Source organism: Branchiostoma floridae, unplaced genomic scaffold (assembly GCF_000003815.2).
Source record: "Branchiostoma floridae strain S238N-H82 unplaced genomic scaffold, Bfl_VNyyK Sc7u5tJ_1417, whole genome shotgun sequence".
In the NCBI taxonomy this organism is placed as follows: Eukaryota; Metazoa; Chordata; class Leptocardii; order Amphioxiformes; family Branchiostomatidae; genus Branchiostoma; species Branchiostoma floridae.
Genome location: NW_023365713.1, coordinates 100,917 through 122,251, shown reverse-complemented (window position 1 = coordinate 122,251; position 21,335 = coordinate 100,917). Strand labels below are relative to the sequence as shown.

Here is a 21,335-nt window from a genome sequence, read left to right as displayed (position 1 = left end):
AAATTAAAATTGTATCATTATGTTAACTACCGTCACAGATGAACTTACATTCAAGTATAGAAATATAAATGTTTTTACAAGGGTTATGGTCCAAACGTTTTTTTAAAACATTACTCTTTCTCTGTAAAAATTATTTCCATTTTAAGATTGCCATTATGTAGAAAGTTCTGGCTTGTAATGTTGGTTAGTGATCCGTTTAATTGCAGATATGGATATCTCCCATAAGCGTCCTAAATAACTGAAAAAGATTCCCAGGTAGGCTTGAAAGCAGACTGGTATCTCTTTCCCTAGTTGCTGTGACACTATTCGGCCTTCAAACGAATTCAAGATGACCTTGAATTGAATCTTACTAAATTTAAATCTGGCATTCTGTTATCTTGTCAGACGTTGATGAGTGCCTGGATAACGCCGGAAGAGGCCCGTGTGATCACATCTGTACAGACATGACTGGGAGCTACCGCTGCGGTTGTAGAGATGGGTTTGAACTGGGAGCTGATGGCTTCTCCTGTGTCGGTATGTCCCTGTGTGAAACTGAATTATTCTTTTCTTCTTAATCTTGTATGAATGGATGAATGAATTTATTGCTCAACAATCGCACAAGGTACAATGGGTCGTACTACGAGGCTACATACAGGATGTGATGCTGAGCAAAGCCCCTAGAGGGGCATAACGCTCAGGGAGTACCAGCACCCCCTAAACCGTTATGGTTTTGCCCTAGCATGTCCGGTGGTGGTGGTACAGCAAAATGGCGCATGGTTTAGAAATATTACAAATGAAAAAGAAATGATGTCCTATGTATGTTGGCAAGATAGGCCATGAAATTTATCCAATATCTATTATAAGAGCCATATCATATGTAGCTGTTATATTTTCGAAAAGTCATATGATTTATTTGGTAATACTAAGTTTTTCAACTCTACTTCTCTAGATGCTGATGCCTGCCGATCCGACCCTTGTGAGAATGGGGCAACCTGCCATGATGGAAGTGGAAACTACACTTGCGAATGTCCAAGTGGATTCAAGGGAGATGACTGTGAAGTCGGTAAGAAAGTTTATATATTTCCATTCTTAGTCTCTCCTATTTGACCACCAGCTCTATGCTATCCGAGAGTAAGTAATTTATCACACAAATTTCAGACGTAAAGCTGAAGTAGGTGGTGTTCTATCTGCTGAAATCAATTACAAGGACATAAAAATTGCCAAAATACTGACTACACCTGAGATGTTCAAATGTTAATATTAATTTCAAATGTTGAATATTAATTTACACAGCTCCATGCAGTGAGGACTTCGCACCGCCTAAGAACGGCTTGGCAACGTGCGCTGATTTTTCCAACGGCGGCCGATTCTGCACTGTCGCCTGTAACGCCCAACATGACTTCTACTGCCAACCTGCGCAAAGTTACAGCTGTGACGCGGAGGGCCAGTGGCATCTGCTCAATGTCGGTGTGCATGGGTCAATCTGTGACGCTGAAGAGCTGCCTGAAGATGCACCATGGCCGGACTGCTCTAGTAAGTTTCATTACCAAGACATGTCAAAGCATTCAGAGATTAGAGGGTAAACTTGATTTCATTCTAACACAGCACCCGGTGGCCTGCCAAACTTAGTCACCCAAACTGTAGGTTAAATCATGTTAGGAAGCAACACATATGAAGAACTGTTAGTATGAAGAATTGTTATAACAAATTAACAGACCCTTTTGACGAACAGCTGTAACGGAACATCTACATATCTAGGCTCGCATATGTTTCAGGGAAACGTTTGGCCTGGATGTCTCAGATGACAAATCAAGTTGACTACTACTACGACGGTGACTGTCAGAGCAACATTGCTGACATCATACTGATGTTCAACCGCATTTTTGACACCCTCGGGGCAGCAGCGCCCTCGGGGTCAGGAACGTGCAACATCACGAACATCAACGTCGCCTGCGGCGAGTCTGTTCGCTCTTCATCGGCCGCCACAAACGTCCGATCTGGCGCTGGTTTCGTCGTGATGTTTGATGTGGTCGCCGTCAGCAACTCGCCACCTGACCAGGTTACTGCAGGGGATCAGACTGACCTGATGTACCTTCTAGGAGACCTTTCATTCGAGATTCAGGACAAGATCTCTTCCGGAGAGTTCAGGTATGCTTATTTGATGGTAGTATAACCTTCAACGTTTCAGTTTATAATCATTCTCTTCGCCAAGAAGAGTATGAGATTGCTGACTTGGGTCTGTATGTAGGTCAACAGCAAATAACTCCAGAAATTGTGGATGGAACTTTGTGATTTTTGGTAGGTGTGTAGCGGTTGTTGAAAGGAATGCCAAGTTTGAAAACAGTTTACCTGGCGTTTTCCTACGGTACTGCAGCGAGCTTGGTATGTTTTTTGCGGTTTGTTTTGGGCAGCATAAGTCAAAATCTAGCTGGGCGATTTTCACGAAACTTGGTAGGTGTGTAGCGGTTTTGGAGAGGAAGGTCAAGTGCGAAAATGGTTTACCTGGCTCTTACCTACGGTGCTGTAGCGGGATTTGTATGTAAGTGCGTTTGTCTGTATGCAAGATAACTCGAGAACCCTTGAATGGATCCTGATTATATTTGTTAGGTGGATGGGGGTTAGGAAAACGAAGGTCAAGTTCGATAATGGGCACCCTAGTGGCTGCCTAAGGCACTGCAGCAAAACTTTTAATTTTGACACTTCGTGTTCTGGACATGTTGTGGTCATGATTTTTGAGTGGTAGATAGCCCTTGGAACAGAGAGTAACTGCTGTGAGTTTGGTCCCCCTAGCGGCTTTTTGGGAACTACAGACACTTTGGACGAGGATAACTCGAGAACGTGTAAACGGATCATCAGGATTTTCAGTATGTAGATAGAATGAGTGATGACTTATACAATGTAATACTAATTATGCAAATCAGTAGCTAATTTGCATAATTAATGAGGAAAGTTCATAAATCCATTCCAACAGCATATAACTCAAGAAGCTGTGTATGGATTTTCATGATATTTAGTATTTAAGTAGCGGTTGCGGAAAGGAAGGTTGTGTTTGAAAATAGTTGACGTAGCATTTTCCGTTAGGACGGTAGCGGGCCGAGTGTGTGCGTCCGTTTGTTTGTGGAATGCATAACTCGAGAAGCCTTGAAAAAATCCTGATAATATTTGGTAGGTGGGTAGGGGTCAGGAAAACGAAGATAATATATATGATAGTGCCCCCCCCCCCTAGCGGCTTCCTAAGGTACTGCAGCAAAACTTATTAACAGAAATAAACTGTGCTCTATATATCTCATTTTGACCTATATCTATGGACACAGCTGTTATACAGATGTTTTGCTGGAGCTGGACGCCCTTACACTGGGGACAAAGTCTTTGACAAGCATGAAATTCTGATTGACCAGGGATGCTACCAGGTCATCTGTCAGGTCACAGTCTGGTTTTTGGTAATATCTGTGTGTTTGTGAGGAACATAGTTCATGCAGTCATTTGCTATTTAGTAATACATGAACAAGACCTTAAAGTCTTAAATAAAGACATGATTATTTGGCGAAGAGATGGGTTCGTTGAACTCTAGTTAAACATTTCTTTACCTTATTGGAAGAATACTGAGTATACATTAGGTACATTTCTAACGTTATGATTATGTTTCAGCATGACCATTGGCGGCAAACTGGCAGTAGGAGCTTCGTACACGATGACAACCACGCCGGCTTTTAAAACTGACTGCAATGATGGACAAATGGCCTTCATTGAGAATTTCTCAGCTTACTGCCGTAAGTATCACTTGTTCCTGTGATTTACTAAAAATGTCCTACGGTCTGCCACTCATTGGTCTGACGAATGAATATCATCATATTGCTTATAACATGTTATTTTGATGTCAATCACAGTTGACTGTCCTAGAGGCACCTACAAGCCAACAAACAGCTCCACCTGTGTGAAGTGTGACTACCAGGAGTACCAGGACGAGGAGGGACAGTCTACCTGCAAGTCTTGTCCTGCTGGGACAAACGCCGTCTTCAGAGGGGCAAAGGACATCACGGACTGTAATGCCCGTATGTAGCCAGTTTGCCTATTTTTCTACTCCTTAACATTAAATGTATCATATATGATCAAATATGCACTAGAATTTTCATATCAATTTTTTTTCTATTTCTTCCTGTCCAGATTGCGTTGGTGATGAAGCACCTTGTGCAGATTGTCAGCTTGTTAGTGGGAGTTTCCGCTGTAAGGTTAGTGTTACAGATTACTCTAATCAGATTGTTGCATGCATCTTAATCACTTTTCAAAATGATTAAAATGCATGCAATCTGGTAATTAAATGTGCCCAAGAAACTTCCTTTGGCTGTGCCTATAGGCAATATTACCCTACCATGCAGTTATCTTTGAAACCCTAATAAGATCTGAGATGTGTGTATTTCTATATCCCTCCAGTGTACTGATGGATGGGCAGGCTCCAGTAATGGCCTGATCTGTGGACGTGATGACGACATGGACGGCTTCTCTGATGTCCCCATCTCATGTGGGAATGAGACCTGTATCATGGTAAGTGAACGTCAATATTAGCCTTATCTATGCAAGTGGTGCTACTGTTGCATATCAATGTACAGAATGTATTGAAACAGTGAAATACGGCAAGGAAGAAACTTCCCACTTTTATATGAGCCAAGAAATATTCCGACATCATCCATAAATATGCATTGTGGACATTGCTATGATCTAGAATATGCAAGAATTAGGCCATTTCCTTAATAGTTTTCGGCTTATTTACAACATATGTTCTTATTTCTAGGACAACTGCCCTAGTGTCTACAACCCTGACCAGCTGGACATGGACGGTGATGGGAAAGGAGATGCTTGTGCCGTGGATACCGACGGTGATGGAATCTGGAACAGCCAGGTAACTCAGCATGTACATAATGGCAACATTCAATAAGTAAAAAAAAGTTGGTAGCCATTAAAAAGAAGAAAAAAAAAACAAATTCCCCTACAGCTGCAGTTAACCTATAACATGTTTTCCTGAATACAGTTAAATCATGGCGAAGTAGCTCTGTAGGAGTGCCTGAATTTCAATATCGAAAATATTGTACTTGCACTGGCACTTCCTTGCAAACATCTGTTATTCCAGGACAACTGCCCACTGGTCCCCAACCCTGACCAGATCGACTCGGACGGTGATGGAGTTGGCAGCATGTGTGACAACTGTGTCTCCACACCCAACCCTGACCAGACCAACAGTGACGACACCGAGGCTGGGGATGCCTGTGAGGCAGCGCTGGAAGAGGTCATCGGTGAGATCTAGATCTTGAGCCTCAAACTTATGGGTGTTGGATGAGTGATGTCTGTATGGTTCTCATGTTACAAAACTATTTTCATTGATACTTCATGTTACACAGCTATATTGTTTATTCTTGTCTTGATGCAACGATGAGATTTATGTTTACATGTATTCAAGAAAGCCAATAAGAATTAACATTTAGAACATCCTGTCGATAATAAGAAAATGTTGATGGAATGTAAGTAGTTTAAGTAAGTCAGGTACTTTTGATTCATTGTTCATATGGTTTAGCGTGTTCATCTCATGGGTGTTTACTCATGTGATTAATCTAAATCATTTTCTTCTTTGTTACGCATTGTTTTCTAGTTGTTCTTTAAAAATAATCCTCACAAGATTATCACAGGCTGTACTGTATTGTACATGCTCTTATCGGCTCATAACAAATGCATTCCTGTCAATAGTGCATGAAAAGTCTAATTGGCAGGATCTTGGAAAATAATGCAGTGAGAAATTTGACCTCCCTTTAAACAACAATGAAATGTTTTTTTAATCATTCAACCTTTTATCTACGGCAGCTAAGCTCTGTGAGAACCTGCATGACGGGACCTTCCGTCCCCACCCGTATGACTGCTCCATGCACGTGCGATGTCACCAGGACGGGCATGATGCTGTGATCAACTGTCCTCCGGGCACTCGTTGGAGCCAGGATCTACTGACCTGTGCCAATGCGGATCAAGTCGTCTGTGACTAGCAACGGTGGGTATATAATACAGTGTTTGTCAAAAAAGAATTGATATGTATGTGATATAACTCATTTACAGTCTGCAAATTGCCGGACAAAGAAAGGTCAGGTTCAGTAGTTTTTAAAACAAGCTAATACACTATATCTCTAATGATAATTTTTCTGGGATGACAGTGTCTATGGTCGCAATCTAGATTCCATATAACAAAGGTTTGTCCATATCTACCCCTGAAAATTTTCCAAGCGGTAAGCGGAAAACGCAAGATTCTCTACAGAATGTATATGAAGCGAATGATTGTAGGCTTTCCTTAAACGAAGTATCCAAAAGTCAAAATCCAAAAACTATTACTTTATCACTCATAATGAAGTCTTTAAACAACCTATCCAAGTAGCATTTTTTTAAAAAAAAGTCACATTCCATTCAGGATTCTTTCCCAAATACCCATCATCAATGAATCCATTATCCTGTTCTTTCTAGCATGATGACGGTATAGATATAGATGGAACGTTATCAATTCATCCTGTTCTGATTTATTGCAGACGAACCCACAAAGACGGACGAACCCCAAAACGGACACACGAGAAAAGCATCTATCTGCATTTTAGCCCATCTTTCAGCTCTAGTACTAAAATGCAATGCTACGAAGGCAACCACAAGAAACTGCAACCGCTCTCTTGCTTGCTTTTCCTCCAAATGCTAATAAAGACCTTAACTTCAATATCTAACATCGTCTTTGTCGTGTTATCATTGTTTAGTTGATTATCTTTTTATTCTGGATTATTCAATAGCAAGTCGAGATAGCCTAATAAAAGCAGCAGCTGAAATGCATTAGAAATTTCAAAGGGAACATGTTAGTGGGGTCCAAAACCACGACCACGATATTGACATGCACTATAAAAGATTAGATAACTTCTGCTCCGCTTGGAAATTAACGATTAATAGAAATAAAACTAAGATAATGATTTTCTCAACAACAACAAAAAAAAACGAACGAACAAATAAAACCCACCCACTTCCAATCACAGGGTCACACATTAGATATAACATCCTCTCACACATATCTTGGAGTCGATATAACCCCCTCGGGATCATTCAATCGCGCAAATAAACAACTTAGAATTAAAGCTCTCCGGGCCTCTTTCAAACTTAAGTCATTACTATCAACAAGTCACAACCCGTCCAATTCTCTCGCGTTAGAACTGATTAATAGCGTGGTTAATTAATCTTATTCTACTGTAGTGAAATATTCGGCACAAATATCCAATGCAGGGACCTAATTCTGAAATGATCAACAATTGAAAACATATGAAATATATTATCCGACATTATATCCCCGATAGTAGGATCACCAGTAGGTATTATTAAGACAAACCGTGCCGGAAAGACAACTGGCCTAAGTGCAACCGCCCTATACTCATTCGTCTGAAAAATACAATGACAAGCTAAACATAGTGCATAATTTGCACACACTGAGAAACCAAAACGTATCGGTAGAGCAACCTACAGCACCACACTTAGAATATGTTGGCTTAAACTACTATAAAATACTACTCCGTGTTCCCAGAAGCTCCGCCAACGCTGAAGTAAGGAGGGAACTAGGAGCATTTCCATTGTAAATTGACATCCAGACTCACCCAATGAAATATTGGCTTAGAATGCAGAACAACTGTGAAAAAGCTTACGATGTAGCTGTCGAAGAAGACCAAGATTGGGCTGTACATGTTCAAGATATGCTAAGCCGACATGGATTCCGAAATATTTGACTCAATCCTATTGTTGACACCAAATATTTTGAAACACATTTATGGAACGCATGAAGGACACATTCCTCTCTGACTGGAGACAAAAAATAAGAAACAACAATAAACTCAAAGTGTATTCTAAACAAAACTGGTATGGAAAACGTATGCATTCAAAACAAAAAAAGTTGTGAATAGAATTACTAAACTGAGAATAAGTGCACACTGCCTTGAAATCGAGAAAGTTCGCCACCATAATATACCAACAGATCAAAGACTATGCCATTCATGTCAAGATGATACATATATCATGTCATGTAAAAAAGAAACTGTACCATTCCTAAATGATCAAATGACAAATATCATGTCACAAAGTAGAATAGAAATATCCATATCATGTGTAATAGTTCCCCTTGTCACCTACCAATTGTTGCGCAATAAACCACATATTTATCTATCTATAAAAATGCAGTTCCATGTGTTATTCACAACTTTATTGGTACCGTTCTTTTTTGTCCAAGTTGTCTTCCTACTTGGAAGAGGGGCCACACATAATTTTATAATACAAAATCAAATCAACCAAATTTAGGGACAAGTTCTCAGGGTACATAAGTTACACACTGAAGATAGACGTTAATAGCATCCGTAATATGTTTCAATCAGGTATAGATTACTGTACCTACGTACCCATTACCAGGCACACAGATCGTTGTATGCTAGCTATGGTTGCTTGAATCACCACATTGTAGCACTCCGCAAGGCAGCTACAATTGAAAGTAGTGTCAGTCCATCTATTAGAGTCCTTCTTCTCGATACAATGGAGATAGGGACCACCGAACATCACAGCACGTATAACTTTGGAACAGCAGATCCATCCGTTTATACAAGTATTATTCACAACCTTTTCATGCTGGATCGTGTGTCATGGATATGAACGTCCAGATTAGAAAAGTGTTTCTGTACCTAAGGCGACAGCAACTAAATTTTATGGATGGCATCATCTGCAGACGGCAAAAATAGCGAAAAAAACAAGATGGTTAAAAAAAAACCAAGATGGCTAAATTTTCCAAATATACTCACTAAACGTAAAAAAAAAGAATTGAAGCGGCAAAACATGGTGTACCACAGCCTACAAGGCATTCATTTCTGTATTCAAGACGTACTAGTGTAGTAAAGGTGACACTAGTGTGGTAGACTACCAACATGGCAACAACGCTCATGGCTTTCACATTGGGGCCACTTTTACAACTATTTAACTAATTTTTTTTAGTTTCACTTCTATAACTACAGTCATGGCTACCTGGCTAAATCGCCCTCAATTCTTGGTGGCTGGCTCTTAAAGAGACCACATTGCAATACCCTACTGAAGGAATGAAATGTAACTGCGGATGTTGATTTGCAAGATACGGGTATCTGTGTTAAAACAAATAATCAAAGCAATTGAGAACCAATAATCAAAACAATTGACTGGTAATTAAACTGTTTTGATATAGTTTTGATATAGTTCCACAGTGCTGCGGTTTAGCACAACGTTATTTACGACACCCTTCTATACTAATGTTCCCAACTATGTGCTGTAGTTTTTTTAACCCTCAAACACCCGAGTGGGGTCCATTTGGACCCCAGGCGTACACTTTGAAGTGCCATTTGAAAACATGATTTTTGATCTGAAGAAAAATTCCTTCCGTGACTTTGTCAGTCAATATCTGCTATATATTCTCCTACGATTTTACGAAGATTGGTACAATACTGTGGGAACTATAAAGAAAGTCTGTGTTCAGTCCGTCTGGGGTCCAAACGGACCCCAGCAAAAATGTGCAGTTTTTAAAACAAACTTTTGAGACTAGCTCCTGAACTACTTATCGTATGACCACCAAACTTTCAGAGATTGATAAACATGTAAAACTAAATCCTTACAAAAACGTCTGTGCCATCACAACGTAATATGACGACATTATGACGTCATTTAGCTTCTAATGGCGGCCAACTTGGATTTTGACCAATGATGTCATGAACTTAGCACAAATTATAAATTTTAAATCATGAAAATTACATTGAATTTCATAGAATTGAATTGTTGTAAGAAAACAAGTGTAGTTTACTAAGAAAACCTTGTTTAAATCGAAATTGACAAATTTTGGCAAAAATATGCCTGTCATAATACCGTTTCCGTGGCAACCTCCAAAAAGGATAAACTCACTTTAGTGACTATAAATTGTTGCTAACAATATTTTGTGATAAATAACCACTTTCGTAGCTTTAGCTCTAGCCGTTCATGAGTTATACGCCATAGAATGTGCTGAAGGCCTCAAAATTCCCCTCTCAGGTCAAGATAGGTTTAGCGCAAAACTGGTCCTTCTGATCTTTTGCATAAATTATGATGATAAGCTGGAATTAGCAACACCTTAACATGTCAAAATGTTCCTTTTACATTGACGAAGCAATGTATATACAATGATCACTGATAAGAATTGGAACAAAACATTTTGGGGTCCGTTTGGACATTTTAGTCGCAAAAAAATGTCTGGTGCTTGAGGATTAATAATCCTTTGACAGCATTTTAGAGAAATATTCCCAGATTAAACCGTCAAATCCATACTTTTGGCCGGCTTGAGTGCCTTTTCCGAAGGTATGATATTTTATGCATTTTAATTTCTATGATACTTCGAGATTTATTTAGGTATGATGATTATTGCTTTTGACGACAGATTTTTTGTTTGTTTTTTATGTTGATAATGGCCTTGAATGTAGTGTAGTTATTAGGTTTGACCAACTTTTTTCAATGGTATTTTAGTAACAAGGTACTTGCAAGCTATGTTATCACTTTTTAATCTTGTGTATTAAGTCTAAGGTGACATCACAATCCACACAATTATGTATTTTAAAGATGTTCTTTATTTTTACTTTCTTGAGTCTTGAGTATGTAAGCATAAATGGCTGCGTATCTTACGCACTAGTCTTGAATTCCCCTTCTGGGAAACCGTTATTACTCAACGTGTTATAAAGAAAGATAAAGGAAGATGGTAGACGTCACATCCCCCATCATGTTTCCGTCGTCCTGTTAGGATGTTTGTCTCCGATCAGGCAGATGTCATGTCAGGAGGAGAAGTGTCTGCAAAATAAAACAGCACCAACCATTAACATGGGTAAGATATATATATATATATATATATATTAATATCCAAGGCAATTACAAACGCAAGAGGTTGCAAAATTTTGCGCACATTTTTGACAAAAAGTAGGTTCTAAATGACCATGTGCTTTAAAGTATGGCACTAGTAAGAGGTAATCAGATTCAAACGATTTGGTTACAAAAATGTGACTCAACCATGTCTACCACTCAGCATGAAGGTTATTTAAGAATCATTGAACTTTTTATTGCACAGTTTTGTTGCCATTATAACTTCTTTAGGTTTCTAGGAGATGATGTCGTCAGAAAACAGAACAAGTCATATAAATTGCAGTCACTTGCAGGAGCAAGATAATATATCTTACGTTCAGCATATTTAGGATTTTTTTCTTAAAAACGTAAAAATGATTACATCTGTCCAGAAACTAGACGTACATTTAAAGTACCAAATATGTTTCTGATATTCTGAACGACCTTGTCTTTAGCCTTTGAGTAGTTCTTACCATCGCACTTGGTGACGAGATCGGACCAGATGACGTTCTCCTGGGAGTAACAGTACACCCCGAGGCGGCCTCCGCGGAGAGAGGCGTCCTGAACGTCACCTGAGTCCACCACAAGGCGGCTGCCTTCGTACAGGCTCTTTCCAAAAGGCACAAGGTCTAGGCATGCTGGAGGACTATGGAGTTCCGGATTATGGGTCAGATACTTTACCATTACGCTACAGCGATGCCATTCATATTATTTGACTTTGACTTTATTAATTATTAATGAAGTTCATGCAATTAATGTATTTTCTCTCTCTCCCTCTCTCTATATATACAACGTGCATATTGAAACCTCTTCCAATTCAAAATGAAATAAAGGAAACCAACACAAGTAGGTATTTTGGAGGTGCTTTTATTTGTTTCCTCAGTCTTCATTATAGGAGCATGAATGGCTGCGTATGTGACGCATTTGTTTCTTTTTATAAAAATCAACAGCTAAACGTGTTCCATGAGGAAAAATTTAAAAAAAATGATAGAAGTCAGCTTCCAATGTGTTTCCGATTAGGCAGGAGTCACGTCAGAGTGAGAGGTGTCTGGAGATAGAAGAAGAAATAATATCCCATTGTGAGTGGTGTTTACACTCCCAATATGACAGGACCCAGATGCTTGTAATACAAAATGTTACAAATTGTTTTATAACATGGGTCTGCGTCCTGGATATGAATTACATCGCCATTGCTACCCTAGTGTTAGCAATTGGCCTATGTAACATTCAACCTTTGAACATTGTTTGCAGACTGTGAAACGTAATATGACATGATTCAGATATTTTCATAAAGATATTACAAATGTGATGGACATGCACTGTTGAGTAAACAATTCACATGTATCTGTAACATGTACAAACGTTTTAGGTATGAAATATAAGGCACTGTCGTCTTTGAGTGTTTGCAGACCTTTTGTGGAACCTAGGAATATGCCAAGGACCAGATGTTTGCAATATTACACGTTACAAATGCTTTAGTCTGATGATACAATTGTAGTGCAAATGATATATCATTCCATTTATCTACACCTCACAGTCCTGACTAATATAGAAGAACAAGTAGATGGCAGACACATCTATATCAGGCCCCTTACCTGATACCCAAGAGTAGTCAAGACGTATGTAAATATCATTCCAAAAACACGTGTAGCATTTCTGTCTTGCAAACATCTGGATCCTGTCATATCGCTAGTGCTACAAATTCCACAAGAGGTTGGTAAACACCGCTCAAGGGTTAAATTATATTGAATACAAGCATCGCAAGGGCCCCACACTTGATACCCAGGCGTAGGTACAGATTATAAAACAGTTTGTAACGTTTTTGTATTGCAAATATCCTGACCATGCCATTTGGCTACATGTCCACAATAGGTTTGTAAACACCGCTCAAAGGTTGAATTTTATTGCATAATAGGATGGCAGTGGCAACATGCTAACATACAGGACGAAACTTTTTATATATATAAAAAAAAAAAACTTTGTAATCTTTTGTATTACAAACATCTGGATCCTGACATATCATCATACATTCTACAATAGTGGTTGAATACCATGCAGGATGGCGGTGGTCATATACTTGATGGCAAAGGCGTACTAGATAATTATATATATATATCAGATACCATTCTTAATAGCTAAACATCTGGATCGTATTATATTCTACGATAGCTTGATAAACGATAACTATGGCTTGACTGCTGACGCTGTCTTTAGGCTGAGACTCACCGAGCTGGATGTTTTGGAATAGTTAGACTCGTATATGCTAAATACATAAGCAAAAGGTCACCTTGTATGTACCTATATATATGATAAGTATCCACGTCTTCATTGAACTGTTACGTACCCCTAGTCCAAATGTTTCAGTTCAGGATATAAAACGTTAAAGACACTCTGCACTCTTCTGCAAAATTAAAGCAATTTATCAAAACACACATCTAGGACGTACGCCCATATTATGAAAAAAATATATGTAACCTTTTCTACTCCAAACATCTGGATGATTTTGTTATTTCATTACACATTCTACAATAGGTTTGTACACACCACTGGGAGGTTCAATTTTATTCTAAAATATGATACCAAGGCCCTATACTAAATACTCAAGAGTCAAGACGTAGGTACATATATTATAAAAACATTTGTAACCTTTTTATATTGCAAACATCTGGATACTGTCATATCGTTGCAAATTCTACAATAGGTTTGTAAACACTGCTCAACGTGTAAATTTATTGAATGCAAGTATTGCAAGGTCCCAATACTTGATACACAGGACGTTGGTACAGATTATAAAACAATTTGTAACCTTTTGTATTGCAAACATCTGGATTCTGCCATATAGCTACACAATCTACACTAGCTTGGTAAACAACAAACACTAATTGAAACCTCCATACTTAACGGTTAAGCTATGAGCAATACTAACAACGCCAGCCTCTGTCACATGCAGGACGTAGATCTATGCATTTAATTTCCATATCATAAAAGTATTCCCTCCCTTTTTCTTGATAGTTGAGAATTTTATTCATCGCATACCATGCACCTCGAATCATGTCTGGCAACATGACAATGCCATTCTGTTAGCTAGGACTATTAAACATTCAAGTGTTTAATAAATTTTCTCAAGCCTTAGAGCAAGAAAAATGCATGACGTTTACAACATATGGGTACTTGTGGTTTAAGTTATGTGCACATATACAATTTCCCGTCCGGAGACATTTCCCCGTAGGTTTTACACTTCTGATGAGTATTTAGGAGGGCGATTTTGCTCCAACAGCAGGAGGCTCGGTGAGAGCCACGCGACAGGGTCTTCTGACACGTCTGTGAGAAGGTAGGATATGTTTTTATTATCACCATCTTCCATGTTTGTAATCTCGATGATAGTATAGTCATATCTTGTTCTGTTTCAGGATGGATTTATGGCTTATAATGATTTCATATATGTATACATTCTTATGGACCGTTCGAATGTCTTGCTGACACCAAGAACGTTACATTGCTTATACTATTGCTTACATTGCTTAACTTTCGGGGCGCATTTGAAGTTAAAAAGTATCAAAGGACATTGGAAGTACGATCTACCTGCATTCTAAAAAAAGAATTACAACGCTACAGCAGAGGTGTTAGCATTTTACACGCATTCTAGAAAGGAAATGGGCTCAAAATGTTTAAAATGTACTCGGATTGTAATCCAAAAATTCATTTTGAATGACAGGAAATTATGCAAGTAATGTTCATTCCGATAAAATTCCGGTTCTAATGTATCTTCGGTTTTCCAAACGTGGTGCTATTTACAAAATCGTCATCTGCCTGTATCTGTCTGTTCTGCCTATTTCCTAAAGTTATCTAGTTAATCAGACTGTAATACAGTCGCCATTAGTCGTCTGTAATTGCATTTTTTTCTTGAAATATTTAAAAAAATCCTATTCTCAAAACATCCCGAATTAGTCGTGAAGTATAGGTTTAATGCAGCGGCAACACAATTTATATAATTTGGGACTGAAACTGATATAATTCGATGATGTGCCATTCGAAATACTTATTTTACATCATTTAAAATTTACCGCATTGATTTTGTGGCACGGCGCATTGATACATCCTCTTTACGAAAATTCAGTTGTGAGATCTGCTGTTTTCTTTTGTCTCATAACATTTAAATGACCGCACTGCGTCAATCATCTATGGTAAGATAAGGCAGTAAAGAAAGACATCAATGTTAATGTATATTGATAGGCAATAGACATTAGGCCCCGGTAACTGACGTTTGTTTAGCTATATTTGTGCTTATAGTCACTGTTGGTGAATTTATCGACAATAAACATAATGTTATCAGGAAGGACGGTCATTGTTAAATCTTACTATTCTTTGTTATTCAATGATACATTGTGCTGTTTTGTTTTAGTACCTTTATTCAAGGACAGTTTTATTTATTTGGCTAAATTGCATTTTGAAATTCCATTGTTTTTATTTTTTTATTAATGAATTGAGAGAGAATGCAGCCGTGGCATGCAAGAATTCCAAGTCTGATTTTTGGGCCGTATGGATAACGTCATCAGCTTTAATTGTCCCAAATATTATTATTTTTTCTATGGCAAAATACAGCACTTCAGTGCATACCACTGCAATGAAACTATGTTTTTCATGTGCACAATGATGAAAGCTACTATATCACGTTTGCGCAAATTGATATCTTCTAATGATCTATTAGAAAACGATATTTGTTACTTAGATGAAAACAAATATTTTCTAATAATCACAGATCATGTAGAACTAGAAATATTCATCAAAGTCACAGGTTTGCAGACAAAGACATTTTGCATGACATGTGTGGATATGCTACCATGTAGTCATCAATTGAAATTTATTTGTCATAGAAATGTCCATGCATCAAAATTTTTGTTTGATCATTATAAAGTTAAGTTTGCGTTGGAAATTGTTGTTTTTGATGCCAATGCAATGTTTTATCAGCTTTTACAATGCTCACCGGTCGCTAGAAAAATAGTAAAAAAATTGCCAAAGGAGACAGATAAATGCCAGAAAGGTTAAAGACTAAGCTGGCCGTGGACCCTTGGTCACAATCTAACTCTACTTATAGGTACTTGAAATTCCTTTTCAGCGACCCGTGGAGCTTGGTAGATGTTTGATCATTTCAATTATAGGTACAAGGTTTACAGTGTTAATATGAAAATTATAGCACAATTTTTAGTAAATCTTTTTTCTTTCTCGAGAGCGTTCCAATTATATGTTGCCGTCCATAAAATTTACTTGCAGTGACTTAGTGAAACAATGAATGTTGTTTTAGTGTCTTTTGTCCAATGGAAACTTCAAAATATTTGTATCCCAACAACGAAACCGTTGCATTTCAGGCACACAGGAATAGGTATGCAGGCTATCATTGTCATCGAGTTGGCAGCGGTGCTTCTACTGGTCGGACGAGGTATTTTTTTTCTTCGCTATGAAGGCTAGTTTGTGTGTTTATCCGTGAGTTCTCCCTAGCAACCGACCGCCCTGGTTTATGTTGTAGATAGCTCATGACAGTTTTGTAGCTTTGGCGCTGCTAGTGGCTTTTCTGGAACTGCAAGGGTCGGTTTTTGTGCCTGACTTTTGAAGATAACACAAGAAGGGGTTGTACATTGTGAATATATGGTCCAAAAATTGTCTTAGACCGTTGGTAAAATATAGGATGAAGCTCTTACGAAGGTGTCTGAGAGACATCGAAACGTAAGTCATGTAAGTAACCACAGGTTGTGTAAAAAGAATTCTCCTTTATCCAATACTTGTCCTTGTTCTGTATGTTTTTGTTAAAAAAATAGATGCTAATCTATGCCTTTACTTGCAAAACTGAAATACAGGGTTTTGTCTGGTGATAGGATGAGGTAATATATTTGATACTATTGTCGTTTGTTTAGCTATTCACAAAAACCCAATTTCAACACACTATTGTCACTAACGTTCCGGCAACTAGCGGAAGCATAAGTCTCTTGCAAACCGAGTTTGACATTTGCGTGCAGGGCAAATTTCTGAACTAGATTCCCCCTTTAAACAGGAATCAAGATCTGTACAATTTCCGTGAATAATTCCATCGGGTTGTTAGACCATTGGATGGTGAAGTTTTTTTTATACAGCCAGTAATGATTCTCACCTGTTTACGTCTTCATGCCGATCAGACGTCTCCCTAAGAGCTTCTGAGTTAGGCATACGTAGGTGGCACTTTTGCCAAACTAGCTACGTTTGGAATTGTGTTCTTGTCACTAAAGCAAGGTCCACCTACATCAGCTACAGAGACATGCCAGTGAGAAGCTATGAAAAATGCCTCTGATAGATAGTGAAATGTCAGCAGGTACGAATCATTACTGATTGTGCAAAGAAAGACACCAAATTCCCATCGGTGCCATTTTTCAAAAGGTTGTGGAGACGTAACAAGGGATTATCAAGGCTACCGCTTCAGGGCGGTTACAACTACAACTACGACCAGCTACAACTACGACCAGGCTCAAGGGAAGTGTCGTTCTGATTATGGTGGGCATCTCGCAATTGTCACATCATCCTACCAGCACAGCTTCCTGGCGAACCTGGCAGATGATGCTGGTGGTGACAACTATTGGATTGGCTGCACTGATAGACAGGTATCAAGGAGATTTGCATCTAGCACTTGCATTCACATTAAAGGTTGATTATGCATATCATAAATGATATTTCCTTCGCCATACAATTAGCAAAATATCTTAGTTAGCAAAATCCAATCGGCTTGTTTGACTTTCAGGTGTATTTAGCTATCTGTGATTTTCTATTCATTTATTGCGTCCCTCTGACTTTTAGAGCGAGGGTACGTGGCGATGGTCTGATGGATCTAGTCTGAGTTACCGTAACTGGGCACCAGGAGAGCCAAACAACAAGGACGGCGAGGACTGTGGAGAGTATAGAAGGGAGACTGACTTCACAGGATGGAATGATCTAGACTGCAGGGAAACTATCGGGGCTCTGTGTCAAACCGGTATGATGATCCCATGATCTGCCAAGAGAATTACATTTGGTCACATCAAAATAATATCAGATGATTGGCGTAGCATGCCGGCAAAAGACTTGACATCAACAGTATTTATTAATCAATCATGTTTTCTTTGAAGAATCTCTATACTATATTTTCACGTATAAGTAATTGTACTGACTATGTACAGACATGAAGTCTGTTACATGTATTAGTCAACACAGAATCAAGTCAATGAAGGGGCTTGCTAGTCTTAGTAACGGACAATGGACGATGATTATTTTATCGAAATCATTTGAAGTTAAAAGTTTTCATTTCGTCCTACACAGATATAGACGAATGTGATAGGAACAACGGACGTGGAGACTGCGACCACGTCTGTGAGAACACTGACGGAAGTTACAGATGTTCCTGCCGTGATGGATACCGGCTGTCTGGGTCAACGAACTGCATTGGTGAGTTGACACCCGATGAAATGAAGTGAATCTACATTTAGTATTAAATATGTTTGGGTCTTAGAAATTAATAGAAATTTGATATTTTTACCCTGATTGGTAATGCATGAAAGTTAATTTCAAGCATTACACATACTATCATTGTCAGTCACCTATTCGAAACAAGTTTCTGTTTAAGAAGACTATAGTGAAGTGATAAAAATGTTTGCAAAATACATCAAGATTATTCCTCGGCATTTGGCTTCACATGTATTATCTGAAATATTGATCTAATGTTCCACGGCATATTCTTGTGTTATGATTATCGTAGTATCACGTAGATTCAAGTTTAACTGGCGTTTAATTTCATGTAACATTTTTATTTTGTGTCAGAAATTGACGAATGCGCAAGCGATCCGTGCCACAATGGAGGAACCTGCGAGAATCTGATCAACAGGTACAACTGCATCTGTGTACCAGGATGGACCGGTGATGACTGCGAAACAGGTAGATTCAAGTTGGAGGCAGTATTGTGATTATAAAAGGATAAAGGATCAAAGATCTAAATGAAGCTAGAAAACTAGTACGTGTCGCCAAACACCTTACTATTATCTAGCTTGCCTTTTACTGTTCGATTAATAATACTATTTTATTCTATTGTATGCTGATTTGTATATGCATGCCTAGTCTAACACCATGTATGTAATTGTAAAGTCTAACAACAATTCAGCCCCTGGGCTGCTAGTGTTAGACTCTGAGAGTTTGTCTCAATAAAGACATTCACTTTACAACATTCGAACACACATCCAATGTATGTTCTAGTCTTTTATCTTCTGTTTTATTTTAATAGGTGCACTTGTAAAGTGTCTGTTTACAGTAAAGAGGATAAAGACCAATAGTTTTTTTTTAATTTTGACCCATTTTTCATCGTTTGTTTAATTTCAGACGTGAATGAGTGCGACACCTATGGTGGACAGGGTCCCTGTGACTATCACAACGGCATCTGCCACAATTCCCCGGGAAGTTACGGCTGCCAGTGTAAGTTTGGATTTGAACTCAAGGAAGACCAGCACGAGTGCAAAGGTATGTTATAACTTTTTCACAATACATAAAAGAAACATCAATGTTTTTTTTTCTGCAACTTTTATTTAATTATCAAGAAAGTTGCGTGCAACCATGTAATCAAACAAAGTATGTAAATTAAGACCGTAGATCCTCCCGCAACGTTTTTACGTACATTGGTCGACTTGCATATAGTGTCGGTACTTTAAATGTTGACTTTTTGCTATATTTTCAGATGTTGATGAGTGTCTGGACAACTCAGGAACGGGCCCATGTGATCACATCTGTATTGACATGACCGGGAGCTACCGCTGCTCTTGTAGAGACGGATACGACCTGGGTGCTGATGGCTTCTCATGCGCTGGTACGTACTTTGCAGAATCTTATGATTATTCTGCAAAGTAACGTCCAACAGCATAATTGCACCTTTATATGATGTGGCTATCGTATCTTTTTAGAAAAGTTATATAATTCATTTGGTAATGCTAATGGTTGTAAATATTTGCTCTTACAGATGCTGATAACTGCCGATCCAACCCTTGTGAGAATGGAGGAATTTGCCTTGATGGAAGCGGAAACTACACTTGTCAATGCCAAAGTGGATTCAAGGGTGACAACTGTGAAGTCGGTAAGACATTACATATGTTTTCAGTGTCATGTTGTCCTACCCCCCAGCTTATCAATCTGCAAACAAATTGTGTTCCATTTTATCAAACGTAACGTGGGTTGTATAAGATGAATATCATGGAGGCACAGATTGTCAAATTCAGTGAGTATAAGATACAGTAACTCCTCATGAACGATGATGAGCTAATTATGATGTTCTACCAATCCATCTCCACAGCCCCATGCAGTGAGGACTATGGGCCACCAGAGCACGGGTCTGCGACCTGCGCTGCTGTTTCAACCGGAGGCAGATTTTGCACTGTCGCCTGTACCGCCCAATACGACTTTGCCTGCGAACCTGCGGACGGTTACACCTGTGATGAGGAGGGTCAGTGGCATGAGGTCGGACGGTCAAGCTGCCCAGAGAGATTGAGCGAAGATGCTCCATGGCCGGACTGTTCTCGTAAGCGACTTTTCTCTGTTGTCAATAGCTCAATTACAAACAAATCTGTTGACCATGACCTCTGTCCTCTGGTCTAAACGCTAACCATTAACTTTTGAGAGAAGATTCAATATATGCATAGGTTAAGTGATGTTTAAAAAAAACTGCAGAAAAACAAACCTTCATGGTAGATGATTCATTTATTATTCGATGTAATCGCCCAATTTTGATTCTCCGTGATGATATTGTCAGCTTAAAAACAAAATGACACTCAGGTGACATCATTAGTCCTTTTTGAGATCAATGAAATTAATTTCACGACTAAATCAACTACTTTCAATATACATATTTTAAGCTCAATATTAGTGTCCAGATTACCTTATTTCTTTAATGAGTTTATGAGCTGATCTGACAAGGGGTGACATATTTGTTTTCCAGGGGCATATTTTTTTGGCTTTCCTAGGATGAAAAGCGAAGTGGATTTCTACTATGACGGAGACTGCCAAAGCAACGTTGCTGCAATCCAACAGATGTTCGAAAGTCTGTTCAACACCCTCGGTGAAGCAGCAACTTCGGGATCAGGCAACATTGAGAACATCAACGTCGACTGTGGAGGCTCCTCTAAGACTTCGAAAAACACAAAAACCCGTTCTGGCCCTGGTTTTGTCGTGCAGTTTGATGTCGTCGCCGTCAGTACTTTGCCACCTGATCAGATCACTCAAGCTGATCAGGCCAATCTCATGTATCTTCTTTCAGACACCGCCCATGCAATTGTAAACAAGATCTCATCCGGGGAATTCAGGTATACCTAACGACATAGAAACTTTCTATATACTTGAAAGCTATTTCTTATATCTGTCTTTAGTGTGTTTTGCCTTATATGATACCTTGGCCGACAACAGGCTGT

General features: G+C 38.8%; 2 protein-coding genes and 1 long non-coding RNA gene across 3 annotated transcripts in view; all 3 read left to right on the top strand.

The window, feature by feature from the left end:
* Nucleotides 1–396: 396 nt before the first annotated feature.
* On the top strand, nt 397–6,696 carry LOC118407525 (neurogenic locus notch homolog protein 1-like). Its single transcript, XM_035808003.1, has 12 exons — nt 397–513; nt 929–1,042; nt 1,273–1,512; nt 1,755–2,127; nt 3,628–3,749; nt 3,867–4,031; nt 4,144–4,208; nt 4,411–4,521; nt 4,769–4,876; nt 5,105–5,267; nt 5,830–6,010; nt 6,537–6,696. The coding sequence occupies exons 1-11, from the start codon at nt 444–446 to the stop codon at nt 6,003–6,005; spliced, it is 1,707 nt and encodes a 568-aa protein (XP_035663896.1). The 5' UTR covers nt 397–443; the 3' UTR covers nt 6,006–6,010; nt 6,537–6,696.
* An 11,023-nt stretch (nt 6,697–17,719) lies between these two features.
* On the top strand, nt 17,720–18,803 carry LOC118407519. The gene is made up of 3 exons (XR_004830159.1): nt 17,720–17,890; nt 18,214–18,339; nt 18,712–18,803. It is a non-coding gene; the product is annotated as an uncharacterized LOC118407519 (long non-coding RNA).
* Nucleotides 18,804–19,014: 211 nt separating this feature from the next.
* LOC118407524 (signal peptide, CUB and EGF-like domain-containing protein 1) overlaps nt 19,015–21,335 on the top strand; it is a 3,377-nt gene continuing 1,056 nt past the window's right edge. Inside the window, exons 1-6 of the mRNA XM_035808002.1 lie at nt 19,015–19,078; nt 19,264–19,401; nt 19,616–19,744; nt 19,895–20,008; nt 20,225–20,449; nt 20,867–21,230. Coding sequence (XP_035663895.1) covers nt 19,015–19,078; nt 19,264–19,401; nt 19,616–19,744; nt 19,895–20,008; nt 20,225–20,449; nt 20,867–21,230 — 1,034 coding nt within the window. The remainder of the gene's footprint in view (nt 19,079–19,263; nt 19,402–19,615; nt 19,745–19,894; nt 20,009–20,224; nt 20,450–20,866; nt 21,231–21,335) is intronic.